General features: G+C 39.0%; 1 protein-coding gene across 1 annotated transcript in view; it reads right to left on the bottom strand.

Annotated features, from left to right (window-relative positions):
• The window catches only part of LOC114649362 (kazal-type serine protease inhibitor domain-containing protein 1-like), a 59649-nt gene that overhangs the window by 11560 nt on the left and 22467 nt on the right, over positions 1 to 25622 (bottom strand). Inside the window, exon 2 of the mRNA XM_028798891.2 lies at positions 8031 to 8191. Within this exon, the coding sequence (XP_028654724.1) occupies positions 8031 to 8191 (161 nt within the window). The remainder of the gene's footprint in view (positions 1 to 8030; positions 8192 to 25622) is intronic.

Raw genomic sequence — 25622 nt, 5'->3', positions numbered from 1 at the left:
AATTAGAACTCTTCATTTCTTAACAAGCAACATCATAATGATTCTCTCTTAACACTGAAATTCACCAAATAGTTTTAAACATTCAATTTGCCTACCAGTCATTCACAGTTAATGTTAAATACTTTGCAATACTTTTTGAATACGAAGAATATTGTGATGCATACTTTCATTCATCAAGCCCTGCAGGTGTCCACATGGGACATGTCACCCAGGGATACTGACATCTGGTGTGTAGGGGGTGTAAATAGTCCAACCAAGTTGGACCTCCATGATATAGATTGTGCAAGGACCCTTGATCGTGCCCTTCCGGGATGCCTGCATATCCCCTACCATGTTCCAACCTCTTTGCTATGCGACTCTTCTTGCTTGTTTACTGGCGAGGCCACCGGGCCAGGTAAGGAGCCTTGAACCATCCCAGCCAGGATGTCAGCCTCCGCTTGCCCTCCATTACAGAGCATATCTAGTGCTGGACTTAAGACCACCATGAGAGACAAATAATCCTAAAATGAAACGGTGCATTGGTAACTGTGTCTAGAGAGGAAATTTGAAAATAATTATCTCCTATTATTTGCAGGACTACACCCCTACCGTACTGCCTGGCTCCCTACCAATTCCTAACTACTTAAAATAAAAGGGATTTATGCAGGGTTGGCTCTAACTTTTTTGCTGCCTTAGGCAACCGTGGAAATTTATGACCCAAAACATGGAGTATTTTAGGTAATTTTTAGGCAATACATCTACTACACTGAAGAGCTGTCACCTTGGAGTTTTTGATGGGGCAAGTAAGGAGTATTGACTTCAAGTTTTTTTTTTATAGCAACACTCCCACCCACCACAGTCTACCACCTAGTTCAGCTATATGGAAGAAGTGGCCCTGGATTTACGTCCTTTACTGGCCTGAGGTATACTTTAAAAAAGAGGGCAGACCTTTTAACCAATCTTCATGTCTTATATTAGCTACCAGAGGTAACATAAAAAGTACATCCCTGTAGTCAGATTATCGTATCTCAATTTTTGCTTATATCTAATATAATGTTAGTTTACAAGTGCAAGGAAAGTTTGTGAAACTATCATGACCGAAAAAGTTAGCAAGTAATACATTGCAAATAAACAGACATGTAAAAAATACAAATTTTGACAAATGAGAGACCATTCAGTCAGTCAGCCTACTTTGGTTAGCTAAAACCTAGTTGTCCCAGTATGTCAATCAGGAATTGTTAATTTTTCATTCTTCTATTTGTATTGAGAGGTTAAATTATATCTGAAGTCTTCCAAAGGTTCTAACATGGAAGTCTATAACACGAATAAACAGGTTTAAAAATGTACAAATAAAATAAAGTTATTTTCCCGCTTTTCACTTTTGTTTTTTATTTTAGTGCCAATACCTACTTACATACAGTTAGGTCCATAAATATTTGGACAGAGACAACTTTTTTCTAATTTTGGTTCTGTACATTACCACAATGAATTTTAAATGAAACAACTCCGATGCAGTTGAAGTGCAGACTTTCAGCTTTAATTCAGTGGGGTGAACAAAATGATTGCATAAAAATGTAGGCAACTAAAGTATTTTTTTAACACAATCCCTTCATTTCAGGGGCTCAAAAGTCATTGGACAAATTAAAAAACTAGAAATAAAATGTTCATTTCAAATACTTGGTTGAAAACCCTTTGCTGGCAATGACAGCCTGAAGTCTTGAACTCATGGACATCACCAGATGCTGGGTTTCCTCCTTTTTAATGCTCTGCCAGGCCTTTACTGCAGCGGCTTTCAGTTGCTGTTTGTTTGTGGGCCTTTCTGTCCGAAGTTTAGTCTTCAACAAGTGAAATGCATGCTCAATTGGGTTAAGATCAGGTGACTGACTTGGTCATTCAAGAATTTTCCACCTCTTTGCTTTAATAAACTCCTGGGTTGCTTTGGCTGTATGTTTTGGGTCATTGTCCATCTGTATCATGAAACGCCACCCAATCAATTTGACTGCATTTAGCTGGATTTAAGCAGTATGTCTCTGAACACCTCAGAATTCATTCGGCTTCTTCTGTCCTGTGTCACATCATCAATAAACACTAGTGTCCCAGTGCCACTAGCAGCCATGCACGCCCAAGCCATCACACTGCCTCCACCGTGTTTTACAGATGATGTGGTATGCTTTGGATAATGAGCTGTTCCACGCCTTCTCCATACTTTTTTCTTGTCATCATTCTGGTAGAGGTTGATCTTGGTTCATCTGTCCAAAGAATGTTTTTTCCAGAACTGTGCTGGCTTTTTTAGATGTTCTTTAGCAAAGTCCAATCTAGCCTTTCTATTCTTGAGGCTTATGAGTGGCTTGCACCTTGCAGTGCACCCTCTGTATTTACTTTCATGCAGTCTTCTCTTTATGGTAGACTTGGATATCGATATGCCTGCCCCTGGAGAGCGTTGTTCACTTGGTTGGCTGTTGTGAAGGGGTTTCTCTTCACCATGGAAATGATTCTGCAATCATCCACCACTGTTGGACGTCGAGGTCTTTTTGCGTTGCTGAGTTCACCAGTGCTTGCTTTCTTTCTCAGGATAGATAGATAGAGATAGATAGATACTTTATTAATCCCAATGGGAAATTCACATTATCCAGCAGCAGCATACTGATACAATAAATAATATTAAATTAAAGATTGATAATAATAATAATGCAGGTGAAAAACAGACAATAACTTTGTATAATGTTAAATGTTAACATTTACCACCCCGGGTGGAATTGAAGAGTCGCATAGTTTGGGGGAGGAACGATCTTCTCAATCTGTCAATGGAGCAGGACAGTGACAGCAGTCTGTCGCTGAAGCTGCTCCTCTGTCTGGAGATGATACTATTTAGTGGATGCAGTGGATTCTTCATAATTGATAGGAGCCTGTTGCGCGCCCTTCGCTCTGCCACAGATGTTAAACTGTTCAGCTCCATGCCAACGATAGAGCTTGCCTTCCTCACCAGTTTGTCCAGGCATGAGGCGTCTTTCTTCTTAATACTGTATCCCCAGAACACCACCGCGTAGAAGAGGGCGCTTGCCACAACTGAGGAGTACAAGGATGTACTAAACTGTAGATTTTGCCACTCGTAATATTGTAGCAATTTCATGGATGGGTTTTTTTCTGTTTTCACAGCTTAAAGATGGCTTCTTTCACCTGCATGGAGAGATCCTTTGACCGCATGTTGTCTGTTCACAGCAAAATCTTCCACATGCAAGCACCACACCTCAAATCAACTCCAGGCCTTTTCTCTGCTTAATTGGTAATGACATAATGACGGACTTGCCCACACCTGCCCATGAAATAGCCTTTGAGTCAATTGTCCAATTACTTTTGAGCCCCTGAAATGAAGGGATTGTGTTAAAAAATGCCTTAGTTGCTTCACATTTTTATGCAATTGTTTTGCGGCACGGTGGCACAGTGGGTAGCGCTGCTGCCTCGCAGTTGGGAGATCTGGGGACCTGGGTTCGATTCCCGGGTCCTCCCTGCGTGGAGTTTGCATGTTCTCCCCATGTCTGCGTGGGTTTCCTCCGGGCGCTCCGGTTTCCTCCCACAGTCCAAAGACATGCAGGTTAGGTGGATTGGCGATTCTAAATTGGCCCTAGTGTGTGCTTGCTGTGTGGGTGTGTTTGTGTGTGTCCTGCGGTGGGTTGGCACCCTGCCCAGGATTGTTTCCTGCCTTGTGCCCTGTGTTGGCTGGGATTGGCTCCAGCAGACCCCCGTGACCCTGTGTTTGGATTCAACGGGTTGGAAAATGGATGGATGGATGTTTTGTTCACCCCACTGAATTAAAGCTGAAAGTCTGCACTTCAACTGCATCTGAGTTGTTTCATTTAAAATTTATTGTGGTAATGTACAGAACCAAAATTAGAAAAAAGTTGTCTCTGTCCAAATATTTATGGACCTAACTGTCATTCTCAGACCTGCTCATTCCAATTTAGGGTCATGAATAAATATAAATATATACAGTGGATTCAGAAAGTTTCCAGACCCCTAAACTTCCTGCACACTTTATTGTGTTGTACATTTAATTTTAAATGGATTAATTTGCCATTTTACTAATCGTGGTATACTCAATAACCCATAATGCTAAACAGAAAATATGTTTGCAGAAGGATTTGCAAATTTGTTAAAAAATCATAAACTGAAATCTCTCATTCATATAAGTATTCAAACTCTTAGTTCAGTACTTTGATAGCAATTACAGTTTTGAATCCTTTTTGTAAGTCTCTACAAGCTTTGCACACCTGGATTTGGGCAGTTCATCCCATGCTTCCGGGTAGATCCTCTCAAACTCTGGATGGGACACATCTGTAAACTGACATTTTCAGGTCTATCCACAGAAGGTACTACAAGTATGTGGGTTAAGTCTGTACTTAGGCTGAGGCACTCAATGAGTCAGAGATTTGTCCCGAAGCCACACCAGTGTTGTCACTGGGTCATTGTTAAGGTAAACTGTGACCCCTGTTTGAGGTTGCTTGCAGTCTTGAGGGACTTCTCTGTACTTGGCTGCATTCATCCTTCCCTCAGTTCTGACCAGTCTTTCTGTCCATGATGCTGAGAAGCATCCTTATAGCATGATGCTGCTTTGACATTGTGCTTGGAGTTCTAGGTTTTTGGATTTTTTTTTTCAAGTGTGGCTTCCGTCTAGCCTCTTTACAATAAATGTCAGGTGGATGGAGTGGTGTTGTGTTGGTCGTTCTTTCTGACAGCTTCTCTTGTCTCAGCAAAGGACTTTTAAATCTCTGTTAGAATGACCATTGGGTTCTTAGAAACTTTCCTGATGAAGGCCATTCTTGCCCAGTTAGTCAGTTTTGGCCAGATGGTGGTTCTAGACTTCTTCCATTTCATAATTATTAAGGCCACTGTGGTCCTAGGAACCCTCAAAGCTTTATAACCTTGCCCAGATCTATGCTTCATGACAGTTTTATCATGAAGGTCTTAAGTTCTTGGACTTCATGGCTTTGTTTTTTCCTTGACATGCAGTGTGAATTATGGACACCTTATATAGACAGGTGTGTGTCTTTCCCAGCTACATCCGATCAATTCAATTTGTCAATTGTGGGCTCCGATCAAGTTTTAGACGTATCTCAGATGTAAAGCAAACAGGATGCACCTGACCACAATTTGTGGCAGCACATAAAAGATATGACTTTATTTTATTTTATTTTTTTGTTTTGCCCTCAGTGGAATATTTGTTTTTTTTACATTAACTCTTTAAAAAAAATACATAAAGAGGTAGATAAATAAATAAATAAACATACACACACACTTTAGTCTGAACACACACTAGAATGATTGTAAAGCAAGAAAATGAAAAAGAAAGAAGAGCTCACAGTCACAGTAAGGCACTATGCAAACATAGTGGTGTTTTACAAAGGAGCCCTGGTAAAGTTTCTTGAAACATTTCTGTTGAATAATTTGTTAGCTGAAAGTTTTCAGTGTTAGTGTGTCAGAGAGAGGATGTGCAGCACTGTCTCTAATGGCACTCAGTTTTGTTTTAATTCTGTCCTTTACTACTACCTCCAGGGGGTCAAAAGTGCATCCTATAACTGATCTTGTCTTTTTAATAAGCTTTTTGATTCAGTGGGCCTCTTTTGAAATGATGTTACCAGCCGAGCACACCACAGTGTAGAAAATCGCCCAGGCCACAGCGTAGTTATAGAAAATGTGAAAGACATCAACTCCCACGTTAAAGAGTCACCCCTAAAGAGTCTTCTCTGCCCTTTCTTATATAGTTCCTCCGTGTTCTGAGACCAGTCCAACCTGTCATTAATGTGGACCCCCAAGCACTTGTAGGAGTGGACCACCTCTACATGCAAAACTTGAATAGAGACCGGACATAAAGGTCCTTGGTTTTGTTTATGTTAAGATGCATATAATTTTCTTTGCACCAAGAAACAAACTTTTCCACCTGACCCCTACACTCTGTCTCATCTCCTTTATCAATACACCCCATAAGTGCAGAATAGTCTAAGAATTTCTGCAAGTGACATGTCCTGGTGTTATACTTGTTGCCAGAGGTGTACAGAGTGAAGAGAAAAGGAAACAGTACTGTTGCTTGTGGTTGCTCACATCCGTATCAGAAACACATTCTTGAATCTCACAAACTTTCGTCTGCCCAACAGATAGTCCATTATCCAGGTCGCAGGCTCATCCACCTGCATGTCTCTGAGCTTACCCTTAACAGGGATGGTTGGATGGTATTGAAGCCATTAGAGAAATCTATAAACATAATCCTCACAATGCTGCCAGCTCTGTCCAAGTGAGAATAAGCCTTGTGGAGCAGACAGAGAATTGCATCCTGCTCTCCAATCTTTGTCCGATAGACAAACTGCAGTGGGTCCAGGTGGTCTACCACAAGATGACTCATATAGTCCAGGTCTAGGCTCTCAAAAGTCTTCATGCTGTGAGACGAACATGCCACTAGTCTGCAGTCATTTGGTGAAGAGGAACCTGCCTTCTTTGGAACAGGATCAATGCAAAATGTTTTAACAGTAGTGGCATTTTTTGAAGCCTTTGGGACAGACTGAACAGGTGACAGAGGACACCACAAAGTTGGTCAGCAAAGACCTTAAGAGCTAAGGACTGACTGCTGCTGGTCCCACAGCTTTTCCTGTGTGTAGCTTCCTCAGTTGTCTACTTACTTCGTCTTCAGTTATGGAAACTCCACATTGATGGTCAGAGGTGGACTTGTCACTGGCCATTCCATTTAATGTGGTAATAGTTGAGGATGTAGTAGGGACGGTGTGGGGAGACTTGTCATTAGAAGAAGGTGGCAGTTAGAGGGAAAATCGATTAAAAAATTGGTTCAAGGCATTAGGTTTTTCCACATCCCCTTCTAGCTCCTAAGTCCCATAATCATACCCAGTCCATTTCAGACATCATTCATGCATCCTTTCTCTCATTCAGATGATCCTTTAGCACACTCTGTGAGTCCTTCAGAGCCTCTTTGTCTCCGGATTTGAATGCTCTCTAGTTTCTCATTCAGGAGACCTTTTAGCTCCTTAATAATCTGGGGTTTGTTGTTTGGAAAGCAACACACTCTCTTTGTGGGTGCCTCTGTGTCGACACAGAAGTTAATATAATCTGTGATGCAGTGACCGAGGGCCTCAATATTGTTCCCATGTGACTCACATATCATTTCCTATTCTGTCATTTGGAAACAGTCATTCAGAGCCATTTCAGCCTCCATTTTCTCACTGTTCTCGAGGTAACAGATTGTCATCTAATAATAGGCTCGTAGCTGTGAATAAGATGAATCAGGTTGTGGACAGATTTGCCTAAAGCAGCCAGTTGTTTACATTTAAAGGCATCTTTAACATTTGAATATAGCAGGTCTAACTCGAGTGGAACCAGATGCAAACTAATAGAAATTTGTCATTGTTCCTTCCTAAATCACATGGTTGAAGTCACCACATATTATAAGTGCAGGGTCGGAGTGAGTCATCATTAAACTTTTCGAGACAGGTCACAATTGCTAGGTCCCCATTTGCAAAGGGAGAAATACAAACATGAATAAGAATAATGTAATTTATCTCCCAGGGCAAATAATGTGGACACATTCTGACAGCCAGAATTGCAATGCCTGAATTACAAACTGTAGTTTTAACTCTAATAGGCTTCCTTTTACACCATTCTTCATTTATATAGATGACCAGTCCCCCTCCTGTCTTTTTCCACACTGCACTGGGTCTCTGTCTTCTCATCCAGCATTAAAACAGTGTCAGGCATACCATCTTGAAGCCAGCTCTCTATAAAGCACAAAATGTCACAGTACGTGTATGCACCATGAGCCACTATAAGAATTCATCAATCTTATTTAAAAGTCAAGGGTTTGAATACTTATATAAATGAGAGATTTCAGTTTTGAATTTTGTTTGTTTTGTTTTGCTTTCCTCTCATCATTTTCTATTTGATTGTTAGATAGGTCAACCAAAAACAAAATCATCAAAAAAAGGAATTCCTTCATCTCATTTCATAATGTATGTTTGAATTTGTTTAAAGATATCAACAGAGATTTGGCATACTTGCACAGAAATATGAGGGTCATCACCAGGCAGACTTTCAGCGTGGTCATCTTTCCACCATTCTATTGTAACCATGGGAAAAGCAAAGACTTCACAATGGAAGATGATATCTTTACCAGTCACACTGACCAGGTTTTGAGGAGGTAGTTTGATCTGGGGAGCTTGAAAATAAAGAAGAGTCAGTGTTATTATTAGACAACATTTTAAGTTTTTTAATAATTACCATCTTTGACATATTTTAGCTCTTTATTCCATACTTGTTTTTACACTATTCAGCTAATCCAACTGGGATTTTCACACTATGGTGGTCCTAATGTCTCAAACTTTAGAAATGTTATAAAAACGTAAGTTAAACTTATGTCACCCCAATTGTTTAGTATAAGTATATAAATTAAGAAAAAAACACAAACAGTACAAGAAAGCAATGCTTGCAATGTAAACACTCCTTGAGGTAAATATAAATACATGTTCTGGTAGTTTTTTGATTTTTTTTACAAACTATGGCTTTATAGCACAAAAAAATGATACATAAGCAAATACTTCCCATCAAAGGATAATGTAAATGTTTTTCTAGTACAATGTCGAAATAATTGAAAATAGGATTTTTTTTTAAATAACATGATGTGGTTTTTTGGAAATTCTTCTAGAAAATACTATCATCCATCCATCCATTATCCAACCTGCTAAATCCTAACCGTAGGGTCACGGGGGTCAGCTGGAGCCAATCCCAGCCAACACAGGGCACAAGGCAGGAAACAAACCCCGGGCAGGGCGCCAGCCCACCGCAGGGAAATACTACCAACTAGAACCTAAATAATAACTGCTTGATGGCTGAATTATATCCTCAATTTGATTTATAAATTGTTAAAGATTGTTTACTGCAATATATTCTGTAGCCTAAGCTAGAAGGTTAAAAGATAATCTTGGTATATTTCAAGTTGAAGTTATTTCTTCAAAAACATTTTATTTTGAATTTGACATTCAAAATTGTGTTCCAAACTTCAGCAGTTTCTAAAGATTTTTAAAATATCTTACCTGCACTGTCAGTTTACAATGGAGGCAATGGGGCATGAAGGACTAACAGAAAATAAAAGCCTAAAAAAATTACCAAATACTTTCTCTTTGGGTTTCGATAAAAGAAAATACTCATTCCCTGTTTCCAACTCATTTTTGTGACACAAAAGGAAATATTAACTTTTATCTCACATTCCTGGTATTGTTTTTCTCAAAGTAAGGATATGTTTCCTATTTGCTTGTGTGAGTTTGCACATAAATATTGATGTACAGTAAATCAAAACAAAATCAGAGGAAATCACCCCCTGGGAGGTGAAAGATTAGTTCTGAGGTGGTGCTTATAGCTGGTTTTCTTTTAAAATAGCTGACTCTCATAATATTGGTGTTTTTTTTGTTCAGAAATGACATGTATAAGGTATTTTACAATGTATATGTAATCACAAGGCACACAGCAACACTCAACAACTGTCTTGGCTTGAAAAATGGATGCATTCAGTACATTTTAAAAGTTTTGTTTTCTGGTTATACCCATGTTCCGTAAACACAAGTGAGGGCAAAATTTTTTTTACACAAGTATAATTTTGCATAGCAATTGTATATATGCCATATTTGAAAAGAAATAACTTTGGTATTTTCAATTCAAAGTTATCCTTTAACAATGTCAGAATGTTCCATTTTTATTACAACTTATTTATCCATCCATCCATCCATTTTCCAACCCGTTGAATCCGAACACAGGGTCACGGGGGTCTGCTGGAGCCAATCCCAGCCAACACAGGGCACAAAGCAGGAACCAATCCTGAGCAGGGTGCCAACCCACCACAGACAACTTATTTATTATCTACTAATGTTTTAGCAACATCATCTTGTCACTATATGGTGCATTTATTTCTTTACTGGTGTCCACATTTTTAGTTCTTTTTTTTTTTTTTCTGTTTATTTGCACAACCATTTTAGAGCTTTGAGTCACTATTATGCTACATGGTTTCTGTGACCTGTCACATCAGGCCATGTTATCAGAACTGTAGCATGCATTAAGCAGCATCCAAACTTTGTAGCAATATAAAGGAAGGAACGTTTTTGAAAAAAAAACACTTTTGAACATTGTCCTTGTTAGGTAACTTTCGGTTTCAGTTTTAGGTTTGTTTTTGACTTTGAATTTAAATGTGATGTTCAATATCTTGTTTTTGTCCTAATCTGCCTCACATTTTTATTTTTTCTGAAGTTGCTCCACGGCCTCTTAAAACCATCAGGGAATTGTTTTGGAGGTTTGGTAGGCCAGGGAATTTAATGGTTACATTTATTTTTTATCTAAACACTTGTTTAACAATGTTAAAAATAGGATATGTTCTTCTTTAACACCATATTGTTTGTGTTATGAGTGTCACCATTTTGTGCATTTTGTTTTTTCTGATTATCAGGCTGTTGCTAAGCTTTGTGAATATCAAAGTTTGTGAATATTCACTATAAACTCTTTGCGTTAGTTACTGTTCTTCTAGATTTTTAAGTTACAGTCCCCTTTGTTCTTGACTATGACTTTTGCCTTTTATTTTTGCTTTGGTTATGTGAAACTCTTCTGGCTTCTTGTTATTTATACTACAATTGCAGTTTCACATCTTTGGCTTTGTTAAAATAGATTTATTTTGACTTCTGGTTATAACATTCCCTAGTTTTTTCACTAGGATTAAAAAAATTACATTGCCATCATTCAGAGCAGTAATACTAGTGTTGCCAGATTAGAAATTAGAAATACGGGACACTTAAAATCTCTCTCTATATTACTATATTTATAAATTTATACATGCCCCCTACACACCCAGACCAATATATTATATAAAAGTAGAGACATAATGTGTTTATTGATATCAGACTTCCTGCCATGTTTAATACTGAAAGTGCAATTACATATACCACAGTTTGCTTCAAAACAACTTCTGCCTTGTTTGATAAATGTCCATTCGCTGGAATATTCATCACAAAATTTACACTTATGTTTTGGCATCTTGGGATGGATGGATTAGTTTTTAAGTTATAAAAAAAGTGGGCCGTGGCAAGTAGTATCAACACACTTTGTTGACACTGTATGTTGCAATGCTGATACAGAACTGCACAGCAGCGCGGCTGGAGAGCAAAACGGTAAGAGCGTCGCTGTCCTCAGCCAACTATAGCAACTGAACAAGTTGCAAACAGGCAGCAAACACTAGTTTCTTTAGGTCAAGAGAATCTGAGAAAAGAAAGTATAATTACTTATAAAGTTACAACTAAGTACCGTAAGAAGGTAGTAAAATATATTTTTATTACAAAATTTGAGTTTGGGCTTTCCCTTAAAGATAGGGTGAGAAGCTCAGTCATCCAGGAGGGGCTCAGAGTAGAACCGCTGCTCCTCCACATCAAGAGGATTCAGATGAGATGGCTCGGGCATCTGATCAGGATGCCTCCTGGTGTTCCGGGCACGTCTAACCGGGAGGAGGCCCTGGGGAAGACCCAGGACACGCTGGAGGGACTATGTCTCTCGGCTGGCCTGGGAATGCCTTGGGATTCTCCCGGAAGAGCTAGAAGAAGTGGCTGGGGAGAGGGAAGTCTGGGCATCTCTGCTCAAGCTGCTGCCCCCGCGACCCGACCTCGGATAAGCGGAAGAGGATGGATGGATGGATGGATGGATGGATGGATGGATGGATGGATGGATGGATGGATGGAAAATATATCAAAGCAAAGAAAAGAAACATTTCTGTTTGCTTTAAAACAGTGGCAACTTTATTTATCTAATAAAGAAATGTTATTTGACTGAATGCAAAACATTTTATTTTTGTTTTGGATTATTGACTTAGGGACTTAGGAGCTTTGGACTGAGAAGGAGCTCCCGGGAAAATGACTGAAAATAATTTAGAGCTTTTAATTGTGTCCTGTTCATTTCCTGCTATCCATCTCTCACTACTATGTCCTGCCAGGAATTCAGTAGGATTGGAGGTACCTTTTTTCTTGTCTGAACCTGGCTGTCTCGCTTGCTTGTTCTTCATCTGGCTGCTTGACCCACAACTGATGCAGCATGTGATTTACTTCTGTTCAGCCATCCATTAAGCTTTAGGAGGCAGCTGTCTTTGGGCTGTTTACTCTATACACTCCCCTGATCATCAGGGGGGTATTTTTCATACGTGGATTACTCGTTTAGCCAGATGTAATTGTTGATGATTTGGCATGATCCTGGATCTGTCGGTTTTTTGAAACCTTTGCTGGATGTCCAGCTCGGAGCAGATTTGTTCTATGTAAACAAGGATTATCTCACACACTTAATCAGTGTCCGTGCATGGAATTCATTCAGTCATGACTTCGCCGTACATGAATGAGCAACCAATTGATATCGGTACACAAATTATAAGAAGAGAATTTCATATAGAAAGAGTTTTGCGTGATCGGCAAGATCCTTTATTGCTCCCGGAGGAAATTCTTTTCGAAAGATACCGCTTTAGCCGAGGGGGAATATTGTACCTCAAAAATTTATTAGGACCTTATAGAAGTCAAACTCGGGGAAGTCAGGCTCTCACAACCACACAGACAGCATGCATTGCTTTGAGGTTTTTTGCAAGCGGCACTTTTTTTATATACTGTAGGCGATGCGGAAAATCTATCTAAAAGTGCAGTTTGCCAGGCAGTTCGTAAAGTCTGTTTGGCTCTGAAATATTTCCATCGGGTTTTCATAGTGTTTCCTGGACACCTGCGTGTGCAGACAATAAAAGAGGCATTTTATGCCATTGCAGGTAGGTAAAACACAGGCAAAAACACCCACAGTTCCATAAAGAATCTCACCATCAGCCTAACATTCTCATTACCCAGGATTTCCAAATGTGATTGGGGCACATGGGACTGATCAGAGTGGAGTTTGATTTGGAAAATGTACCTCTCCTCCTTATGAATAATCAGACACAGTGTCTTCATCAAATATTTGACCTTTGTCAATATCTCGTTGGTCAGACACAGGTTCTAGGGATATGACAGTCCCTGCAACTGACCCAACAAAAAAAGAGGGCTATATGGAACATACGCTTTGAGTACTGAGAAAAGCGCTATATAAATGTAATGAATTATTATTATTATTATTATACATATGGCACACATTGAGGACAAATATATGCAATGACCATCCTTTACCTGAAATGAAGTGACCACTGCATCCTGCCACTGGTTCTGAGGAGGAGCTTCCCCCTGGAATGCCCTCAGAAACAGGGCGATGGGCATTTTGCTGGAGAGCCAACTCTTCTGCAGGGGTTAGGTCTGGACCTCGTGGACCTCCATCTGTTTTTTGCTTGTCTGCCTTCTTATTAGCTTTAAAATTAATGTTCTTTACATTATATATGATTCTTTATGTCAACAATTCTTTAAATAGTTATATACCAATATTTACCAGTTTGAAGTATATTCTTGTACTTCACTTTAACCTGTTCCCATGTTCTCCTTGTGCTCACGTTAGATCTGGAATTATGACATATTAAATAATAATTAATCTGACGCATAGGAAATGAAACGCTGCTTTCAGTAAGTACAATGCACACGCTTTTAATTTGTCGGCCACTTTTTGCCAGCCGTCTTTTCTGGTTGGGGCTGCTTTTGCAGTGGTACCCCTTGTGCACATTAAATCTTGAAATCCTTCGAGTAACTAACTAATTAACTAACTAATTAACTAACTAACTAACACCCACCCACACACACACACACACACACGCGCACACACAAACACACACGCACATTTTGTTACAGCCTATCAAAAACCTGCTGATCATGTTTTCTAGACTCAATATATATGGGCTTTTCACTCAGCACGGGCGCGCGCAGTCATCTCGGATGATTAGATCCAGCTCGACTAATCTACTACGCGGCTGCATTTGAAAAACCGACTTATCCCGGATGAGTTTCACCGGCATTAACTCATCCAAGATCAGGCAGCTGATTTCGGATGATTTAAGTGACATACGGAAAATCCTTTTTCTGTTCAGCTACCCATCCACCAAGAAAAAAAGTCATATTATGTCTCTCCAGTTTCCTGTCCTGAAAAATGTAGTGATTTAATTTTTGTGTCCACCCGACCATCCTTTAAAGTTTGTCTTTGGTTTACTGTATGTCCAGGACACTGTCCAAATCAGTCTTGAGCAAGTTCACACCTCACAAGAATTAGCTCAATGTTCAGTTCAAACAGATTAAATAGAATAAATTCACATTCATAGTTCACCATTTCAATTTTGAACTAGTTCATGTTCAGTTCATTTAGTATTTTTTAAGGAGTGAGAATAAATGACCCTTGAGTTTACTTTATTCAATTTTGCATGCCTTATATTAGGCTATTACAGTGTCCATCCATCCATCCATTGTCTCCCGCTTATCCGAGGTCGGGTCGCGGGGGCAGCAGCTTGAGCAGAGATGCCCAGACTTCCCTCTCCCCGGCCACTTCTTCTAGCTCTTCCGGGAGAATCCCAAGGCGTTCCCAGCCCAGTCGAGAGACATAGTCCCTCCAGCGTGTCCTGGGTCTTCCCCGGGGCCTCCTCCCGGTTAGACGTGCCCGGAACACCTCACCAGGGAGGCGTCCAGGAGGCATCCTGATCAGATGCCCGAGCCACCTCATCTAACTCCTCTCGATGCGGAGGAGCAGCGGCTCTACTCTGAGCCCCTCCCGGATGACTGAGCTTTTCACCCTATCTTTAAGGGAAAGCCCAGACACCCTGCGGAGGAAACTCATTTCAGCCGCTTGTATTCGCGATCTCGTTCTTTCGGTCACTACCCATAGTTCATGACCATAGGTGAGGGTAGGAACATAGATCAACTGGTAAATTGAGAGCTGAGCCTTGCGGCTCAGCTCCTTTTTCACCACGACAGACCGATGCAGCGCCCAATTACTGCGGATGCCGCACCGATCCGCCTGTCGATCTCACGCTCCATTCTTCCCTCACTCGTGAACAAGACCCCAAGATACTTGAACTCCTCCACTTGGGGCAGGATCTCGCTACCAACCCTGAGAGGGCACTCCACCCTTTTCCGGCTGAAGACCATGGTCTCGGATTTGGAGGTGCTGATTCTCATCCCAGCCGCTTCACACTCGGCTGCAAACCGATCCAGAGAGAGCTGAAGATCACGGCCTGATGAAGCAAACAGGACAACATCATCTGCAAAAAGCAGTGACCCAATCCTGAGCCCACCAAACCGGACCCCCTCAACGCCCTGGCTGCGCCTAGAAATTCTGTCCATAAAAGTTATGAAGCTATTACAGTGTTCTTGAATAAAATACAATAATTATGAAGACTTTTTTATTTAAATACACTTTATTGAGTTATACCCATCAGCAAACATGTATAACCATATATGCTAATATCTTCCTGGTCAAAAAAGAAATTAAATAGATGCAAATATACATATAAATTACCGCTCTATTTCCAACCGTGTGACACAAATGGTGACTGTGTAACCAGCGTGTAGGCGAACTAATCTATTACTCTGCTGTCCAAATTACTCCGCTGGTCAAAATTCACGTCACATATTGCATGCCCAACGGGAAAAAATATAAAGTGGCTGTAAAGTAGTGAAAGCGGAGCTTCACCATGTGCTAATGTCATCAGGAGTGCAGCTTAAGCACAAACAGGCAGACACAGGCTGTGCCTATTTGATTTTACGTTATTTTTTCTGAATACAAATAAATGGCAAAACATTCGTAGGAAATAAATATTCATAAAAATCCACTATTTGTGCTTATCTAAATACCATATTCGGATTCGGCTCCACCCCTACATTACAGGGTAAGACAAAACATTTAATCTGAACCTAACCGGATCCAGAATGTCACATAAAACTGAACTAGCTCATGTTGAAGTTCTTCACTTGCACGTACATTACATTAAGTTCACCGTTCTTAGAAAAATGAGCTTGTTCAATGAACACTCTCTTTTGAACTAGTTCATGCACAACACTAGTCCAAGTTTCATAATTTGAAAGTGACATCAGCTTTGAATCTGCAAATCTAAACTTTTTTTTGACCATAGTTTCCCATAACAAATATTTTTTGGTGTTCTAATACTGGGGTTCTTAACTATGCAGAATCCATGTCTGTTATTATTTTTTATTTTCATTTCTACATTATTATTATTATTATTATTATTTCAAAATGTTTTTTTCATTATTATCAGTGCAATACCATATTGTATATTGTTTTCTGGTGTGTGCTGCTGTGTTGCCATTAGTTGTGCTCTGTTACAGTCACTTGTTCACTGCTTGCACAACACATGACTTTGAGAGGGTGATGCGATTTAAGTTGGCACCGGAAGTTGGAAGTTTTTGCATTACTTTAAACAAAAATTCCCCTACAGCAATAGTAGCCTTGCAAATGGGTTAATGTGTAAATAAAATTCCTTCAGTTATTTTAAACACATGTATAAAATTTAAGAGGTAAGGTGAGGCCACTCTTTGCATTTTTCACTTAAGGCCAGTCTTCAGAATTGTGTATGTGTTTATCCTAACTGTTCCCAGACTGGTGTCAACAGTAAATAAAGCAATCTGATTCCTTAAATAGACATCAGTTGAAACCAGTGAAGAAAGTGTTATTTTAATTAGTTCATCATGTAAAAATGTATTTAGAATATGAATTGCTTAAGGCTTGGACTCAGTAGATCTAGGAATAGATAGTAAAGACATGTAACCCTTGCTTTTTATTTCTAATCTTGGAGCATAATGGCAGATAATTATACTTACTTTTTATCAGCTTGAATACCATTATTAACAAAGATTTTCATAAAAGCAAGGAAGTATTCTATGTGAATTTAACACCACTGAAAGGGCCGTTTTATTTCTAAACTCATTTAGACTCTCTTCCAGGACATTCTGTGTGCAAATCAGGATTTAACACTATACAGAATTCTGGCACATCATTAGACACACACAACCACTGTTAGAGTTACATTTTAACTCAACTGCACATGTTTGAGATGTGAAAGGAAACTAGGATGCCCATAGAAAATTACATTGGGAAAACATGAACGGTACACGCATATAGTGACCAGGCTGGACTTTGAACTGAAAACTCTGGTGCTATTACGGTAGCATCAGCACCCAAACACCCACCCCATAATAACTCCACATTGGCCTTATTATACATTTTTTCTGATTAACATTTTTAAAGGTTTTACTCTGAAGTTAGCCATTTTATAAGTGTGAATTAACCCATCTAGAGACTCTAGTGCCAAGGTGGGTACGGCTGAGTTTGAATGTTACATCTAGATATTCTCCATGAATGCATGAGTTTTCAAGGTACAAAGGATATGCTGGTTAGTTTAACCAGCAATTTCAAATTAGCCCTTGGGTTGGCATTTGTCTGAGTTGCCCCTGCAATGAACTAGAACTACATGCTGGGATGTTTTCTGTCTTGTGCTAAGTGCTGCTTGCATATGCTCATTGTTCGGTTAAGTGGAATTGAGAATGAGGTGAGTGATCTTTGTAAAACTAATGGTGAATAATTCTTCCTTATTTATAGGTCTTTCGTCTGGAGCACAGGCTTTAAAAATGGCTGCAAGTGAGATTTGGATCTGCACTTGGATATCTATCATTTTAGGGATTACACTATACAGGCGTCTTTAATTATTTTGTCCTTCCACTGCCATTTCTCTCCATTAGAACCACACTATTAATCATAAACAGATTAAAATATATTCTGAGGTCTAATAATTTCTACTTTTATGGAAAGGATAAAAAGAAACTAAAGTACTTGGACAAAAGCCATAAGTTTATAGCTGGAGTTAGTGATAAATTCTTGGCTAACTTAAGCCAATTAAGTGGAATAGTAAGGCGTAATAATTGACTCACAGAACCTTTGATCTTACATTAACCATTACTTTAAGTACATAAACCATTACTTAATTAACCATTACATTTAATAATATATTGAGTGGAATGAATCTACATAAACTGTATGCAGTGGTATATGGTTCGCCCTCTTCCAAGCTTGACTATATTTTCCAAACTTTATGGGTACATGTAGGAAATGCCGATGGGCAATGCCTGAAAATACTGATGCCTCAGACAGTATTTAATGTCTCCTCAGCCTTAGTATGCACTTCCTTCTCCTCCTCTTGGAGCCCTGTTCCGATCAAGCCCAGGGTCAAATCTACGGGACAGCACTGTGGTACCTGCAGTCTCTGAAATCCTGCACCAAGGGCTAGATCTATCATTCAGTTTTTGAGCTGTCTCAACTACCCATATACACAGTCATTAATTATGTGTATATCCATTATGAAAGTAAAATAATTGTAATAATTTAGTTTAGGTACTGCAAAAATATACTATTATGTAGTAAGACCTTAACAAACACTTCTTTGGATCTTCATAACACTTACAAAGCATCAGTAAAGTGTTTATTTATCTCCACAATGTAACCTACTAACAAAACATCACTTTGGAGTGGTCTGAGGTGGCTTAACTAAGAAACATTTCTGTTGCTATTAAAAATTTAGTACAAGACCTGTGAATCCTTCTTATCAACAGATAATTTTACCATTGTGTCAATATGCCACAATGCACAGAGATGAATAACCTATGTACTGATGTTTTATAAGTGTTGTGAAGACCTAAAGAAGCCTTTGTTACAGTCTTGTTACATAAGAGTTAAATAGTAATAGATACATTTTTGCAGTACCTAAACTAAAATGTTACCAAAAATAACAAATGCATGACATTTCCTTCCATACAATTCCAGGAACATGGTTACACAACCTTCCCTTGCTTATAGAGAAACAATTTACTTTGCATAGCACCAAACTACCAGATAGGTTGTTCAGAACTTTATTTAATTAAATCAGAAACATACAGTAAAATCCATTCCATTCTGTCTGTGTAGAAGGACTCGGTTCAATTTAGCAATCATATGCCTTTATGCCATTGTAATTTTATATTGTGATTTTACTGACATCAAGGAAGAAAGCAATCATTTAAAATATCCCCCTTCATGAGATGTAGTAATTTTCATAAGTAATCCTACCAGTTGAGGTAAATGTTTGGAATTTACATCATTCAGTCTCAATAAAATGGTGGGATAAAAATTCCATACCATCTCCATTTCTACCCACCTCTTTGACAAAACAGAAAATGCAAACACAAAAGCATGCTGCCATTTCCTTAAAAGATCAAAGATCCTGCATATCATGGATAGTGTCACTGAAGCTTGTCTTCCTATTCATTTGATAGAGAGTTTGTCTGACACCACATTTATTTGACGAAAAACTTGTCTTTGTGACATCATACAAACCTGAGTGGCAGAGAAGTGGCAAGCAAAATGCAATACAAAGAAAAAGAGAGAAATTAGATTGTGACTAGTTTCCAGCTTATAAAAAAGCATATAGATTAACTCTAAATCTTAACAGCAATTAATTAGTATTGAGGAGATACTTTTAAAATACTTTAATTCTCTATTAAAGAATTATCAAGTGATAGAATGCATAAAATTGGCACTTCCTTTTAATTTACATGTAATTAGTTTTTTTTAGTTCCTCTATCCATTTATGAAGATCAAGTCAGCCATAATGTACGGCTCCATCAGCAAGTCATTTTATCAACACTACTTTGCTCCAAAACAAAGGAATGATGAGTTGACCTAGGCCACCGAGCCACAATGTGTGTCAGTCTCATCTTTGCATCACAGAAGACTTGAGTATTAATGGAATGTCACTGCTTATGGTTAATAAAAGCAGCGACATTCTTGCTGTATGAGTACTGTCAATTGCCACAATTACATTAGGAAAACTGGACACTGCTGCAAATTTCCTTTGTATGTGGGTCTGTACAACCAAACCATAAAGAAACTAAATTTAGTGCTTCATCATTCATTTATGGCTTCCAGCACAGTGGGTTTGATGGAGCTAAAGCTTGCCTGAAATATTCCTTACCTGTCAGCCAGGTCCCTCTAGTAGGTACCTGTTGTCAGCTGTTGTTAAGCCAGCTGTTGTTAAAACCTGCATATGAACTGGTAGAGCCTGTTTCGTGCAGTCTGTTGTTCTTGAAAGTATAAATCAGCTCAAAAGCCAGTCATCATCCTGAGCAAAAAAAAAGCGTGTTCCCTTTATATATGACCATTTGTACAGTCTTCAAGCAGTGCAAACAAACCATGTTGTGTCAGGCCATTAGTATATCCATCCTACTAACCAAAGATTGTAAACCGGATATGGATGCAGGGCGCTGGGCACATCGAGGCGAACGCGCACTGCTGCACTGCACAGAAAACACAGAAACGAGAAGGTTGGAAACCGGATGTCATGCGCGCGCGCCTACAATGTGCTTGCGAAAGGAGTCACGGCTCAAACCAACTGTGACAACGCACGCGCCTACAACGCGCTTGCGAAAGGGGTCACGGCTCAAACCAACTGTGACAGTGCGCGCACCAACAACGCGCTTGTGAAAGGAGTCACGGCTCAAACCAACTATGACAGCACGTGCGCCTACAACGTGCTTGCGAAAGGAGTCGCGGCTCAAACCAAAGAAAACACAGAGAGGAGACTACGACCTGTGAACTACACCTAAGGTAAGGCGTGTACGCCAGGTTGTACAGCCGCCCCGACGCGACCTCCCACACCACCGCATATACCCTCCATGATATGTCTTCACACAGCGGCTTACCACCGAGGCGCATATTCCGCTGTGGCGCTCGCCCAACAGTCAGACGCAGCAGCCTCCCAAAGTCAGTAGGTGGCCCCCAAACAACACAACCTGTTCAAGCGGTCGGAGTCAGCGAAGGAAACAGACTCACGTCTCCACAAAACGAAACCGCTTTAGTACAGATATGCCTATTGGATTAAATGACATTTCCCCAGACGCACCCGCCCTCCATGATATGTCATCCATCCACATATCGGACGGAACAGAAACTGATTGCCATTCTAGGATTTCCGATTCGCTAGTGAATCGCGGGGTTTACTTGTACTGTAAATAGGCTGTAGAGCAGGAGATTGACTTCATTCTGTATGCAGGGAGCAAATCATGCCTGTGTTTTTACTGCGCGTTGGTTTCTAATCCTCAGTAGTGGTAACAGGTAGGCTATAAACTGACAAAAAAACAAAAAAGTTCTTCAGTACATATATTCAGCACTGGCCCTAATAAAAGGGAACTAAAGTTGAGTCTATACATCATATTTACCACTTTTGAAGTGTAATATGTTTGTTATGTCAATGTATATTATAATAGAATTTTGTAGATATAAATTATTATACATGTGAGTTGTCACGTAGCTGGTTTGGCTGCATTTCCCTACTTGATCAAGGGTATTGTCATTTCCAAGTTTCTCCAAAATGTTGCATATGGATAGGTCATCAAGTCATCATAAAGTTCTCTTTTATAAATCCTGATGTTTGTGTGGAAAACTGCAAACTCATATTTTGAGCCTATGTTTGTGTGTACGTAATTTTAATAAATCTGTACCCAGGTCAGGATTATAGCACAGTCTTGTGGAGATGGAGGACAACTAGAGTTGTATAATTCTGCTGTCAAATCTGACAACAGTTGATTGTAATACTGCACCTTTACACCTGCAATGTGGTGGTCATTGGTAATTTCAACAGCAGGTGTTTCAGATGATCTTCACAGTTTAAATTGTATTTTTACTTGACTGAATTGTTTGATGCCAGTTGCTAAATGAAACAAAGAAGATTTTTTCTTTTTCAAGGTATTGTAAATCAATGATTCTGCTATGTGCAGTTTGTGCTTTGGTACTGGTTGAATTATTACCTCCATTCAACAAATTGTTTGCTTTTTGCTTTTCTTAAATGTTAAGTTCTCTGTCATATTAGCATAGGAGTACGAAAATCAAAGGCTGACACTAAAAGGAGGAACAAAGGATAAATCAAATACTACATATTCAAATATCTTTTATTTGGGCATAACAAATGCTACAGGAATCTCCTGACCAGAAAGAAAGAAATGATAGCCAGTTGTCCCAGTGCTAATGAGCAAAATAAATCAGGAGCTAGAACACAAATAGCAGTATCATTCTGAAATGTCAAAACATATTTCTGTACGAATACACAGTAATAAAAGGTACCATCCTTACATTTTCATCATTAATTCAAATTGATGGACTACACAGAAAAAATCATAGTTTTGAATTCTGAGCTATCAGACCTAAGGAAGACATTAGATTCCAACCGTGGAAGTAATTTCACATTTATATAAAACTTTAAACTAAGAAATGTTCTGGCATGGATCTTGTAAAAATTATCCAGAAACCTGATACTTTTCATATGCAATGTGCTTGATGAAATGTTTTGATTAACAATATAAATTTTACCTATATAGTTATTTTTGGGGCGGCACAGTGGTGCAGTAGTAGCGCTGCTGCCTCGCAGTTAGGAGACCCGGGTTCGCTTCCCGGGTCCACCCTGCGTGGAGTTTGCATGTTCTCCCCGTGTCTGCGTGGGTTTCCTCCCACAGTCCAAAGACATGCAGGTTAGGTGGATTGGCAATTCTAAATTGGCCCTAGTGTGTGCTTGGTGTGTGGGTGTGTTTGTGTGTGTCCTGCAGTGGGTTGGCACCCTGCCCAGGATTGTTTCCTGCCCTGTATTGGCTGGGATTGGCTCCAGCAGACCCCTGTGTTCGGATTCAGCGGGTTAGAAGATGGATGGATGGATGGATGGATGGATGGATGGATGGATGGATAGTTATTTTTGGTAACAAAAATGCATACTGACATGTACTTCTATAGTAACTACAACTGATAAATAAACTGCAAATGTATTAATAAGGGCTCAGAAAACATCCAAAGGAAAATGGAAGGTAAACAAACAGGATTTAAACTATATTACGAACCTGGAAAAACCTATAATTTACTGCATGTGTCTAAAACTGTAAGAAAAAGAAAGTATGAAACCTTATTAGATAATTTCAGACAGACTAAAGCTAAGATCAAGTTAATGGTGTGTATGGCAGAAAGAAAAAGACTAATCAGTCTATGAACATCTTTGTAACTCTGATTTCTATTTTTTGTTCCAGGTGTGTTTTATTATGTTATCAGGTCGCCTGTGACATGCAACTAACTGAAAATGTACCAACTAACCTCTAAGGTTGTTTTCTTAATGGGGGATAGGAAGCCAGGAAAAACTGCTACAGTATGTAGCTGTTATCTGTACCCTCTTACCTGTTCCTCTCTCCTTATTGTAACCTGTGTATTTAACCCTATGGTTCTCTAATGGCAGGCTGCTCACAGACTGGGACTGTCTTTTATTTTCACTCCTTTACCTCCAGTAGATCACTTCACAAAGCATCTTTCCTCTCCTTAAGGGACCGCAGCTAGACAAGGAATGATCTATCCAGCACTTGACAATGCTAGTAATCAATATTCCAACAGAAGTATTGAGTTTATCCTTTTTCATAAAAATTGCATTTATTTACATAATAGCCAAAAGCAGCAAATATAAGCAATAGAAAGATTTATATAACCTGAATGGGTTCATGTAGTCTTTATTTAGTCCCATATGACATTTCCCAAATGGCAGTTCCATAGTTACAAACTAGATACTCGTAATCAAAAAGTGAAAAGAAGGATTTCTCACTAGAGACAGAGCTCCTGGGAAAGTGTCCAGCAGCTAATCAGATAGTGGGCTCCATTTTAATGTCTGAAGCTTCTCTCAGAGTGTCAGAAAGGCAACTAAAATTAAACTGAAAACTGAACTGAGACACTTTGTAAAGAAAGGTCTAATAAAAGGCAACCAGACTTTCCCTTCATCTTGCCCAAAGAGAGCAACTGGTTTTCTTTCACTGGAAGAGCAGGCAGATTCTCAAAACACAGAAACGTTACTAAGACATTATAACAGTCAAAGTTACTATCTCATGGGAATCAAAAGCTGTACTGTGCTGAAAACAAACTTTACAAAACAATCGAATGTCCTGCTTTGTCCTTCAGCCTTCCCAGAGTACACTTCACCCCTGTTCACTTTACAGGACTTTCAAGTTTCTGCCATTTATCTAAAATCTGTCAGCTGGAAAGGTTAAAGCATTCCCCGTACAATTTGACTCTCTTTCCTGTCATTTTTACTTAGTTTTTATATCTGAAGTCAAAGTGACCCTGCTGGACTTAGTTACCCAGAAGATGGATTTTCTTTTTTCTGATTTCTACAAAAATGACTTTTCTTCCTTTTTTTGAGATGTGGTGTTTGTTTTGTATATAGTCTTTATCCATATATCATACTAAAGCATAACATAGAAAATGGCAATATAGTTTTCTAGAGCTGAAATTAATGCAATTGAATTGTTCATAGATTGCAATTTAATTCATCACCACTATTTCGCTTGTTTGCAAGACACTTTCAATCTTAAGCAAACTTTTGTCATTCATTTAAATGGTTAATTTACAATTAATGTATTCTTTGCTTATGCAAAATACTCATGTATTTTGATCAATATCAGTTTTGTATTATTTGTATTGTAATAAAATGTTTTATTACTTTGAGCTACAGTTTCACTGTAAATAAATTTGTTTAAAAATAGTTCTCATGAAATAAAGATTGATTAACTCACTGGGGGTTTGATCAACTCTTCCCTGAATGTTTATTTATTAATAAATGCTTCAAAGATTCCTTCTGAAGTCATAAATTTTAGATGCACACATCAAGGAGTAAATACAAAAACTACAAATAAATAGATTCATATATTGTTTCATGTGGTTCAGTGCAGTATTATTAAATATTTACAAGTTAAATTGACTGATCTAAGTTAACTACAACTTTAACTAAGCTGAAGTATTGCATATTAAGTTGTGCCACATTAATTTGTTTGTGAAGATTCAATCATTATGTTTTTATGATGGGGTTCTCCATATCCTAACCAAGAAGAAGATTTACACTGCAAATGTATACTATTACATCCATCCATCCATTTTCCAACCCGCTGAATCCGAACACAGGGTCACGGGGGTCTGCTGGAGCCAATCCCAGCCAACACAGGGCACAAGGCAGGAAACAATCCTGGGCAGGGTGCCAACCCACCGCAGTACTATTACATTAAATTAATAATTTATTTAATTAAACTCCATAAAGGAGGAATGGCTATGGGAAAAATAATAAAACTAGAGCAGAAAACCAAAATAATACATTTCACCTACTGAATCTCACTACAAGGTTTAAACCTCTGTTTGTCACATTAGGTGGCTCACTTGTCCACAAAACAAATTACAGCTGCTCCAGGAATAAACATTGCTTCTTTTAAGCCATTCTCTAGCAGAGTGCATCAGATTATCCTCCAGGATTTTACTGTATTTTGCTGCATTAATTTTCCCCTCTACCCTCACAAACCAGCTGCAGTGAAGCATCCTCCAACCATGCTTCATAATTGAGATGGTGTGTTTTTGATAATGCGCAGTATTTAGCTTACACCAAACATAGGGTATAGTCTAATGGCCAAATTTGGTCTCATCGGACCATAGAACTTCCTTCCAGCTGACTTCAGAGACTCCAATGTGCCTTTGGGCGAACTAAAGATGAGGTTATGTACTTTTTTAATAGTGGCTTACTCTTTGGTACTCTCTCCTTTTAAAGGGGATGAGTACTTATGTGATCAATTATTTTGTGTTTTACA

The sequence above is a fragment of the Erpetoichthys calabaricus genome, chromosome 1, assembly GCF_900747795.2.
Source record: "Erpetoichthys calabaricus chromosome 1, fErpCal1.3, whole genome shotgun sequence".
NCBI classification, from domain to species: Eukaryota; Metazoa; Chordata; class Cladistia; order Polypteriformes; family Polypteridae; genus Erpetoichthys; species Erpetoichthys calabaricus.
Note: the sequence above shows the minus strand (reverse complement) of the source record. Positions and strands in the feature narration are given on the sequence as shown.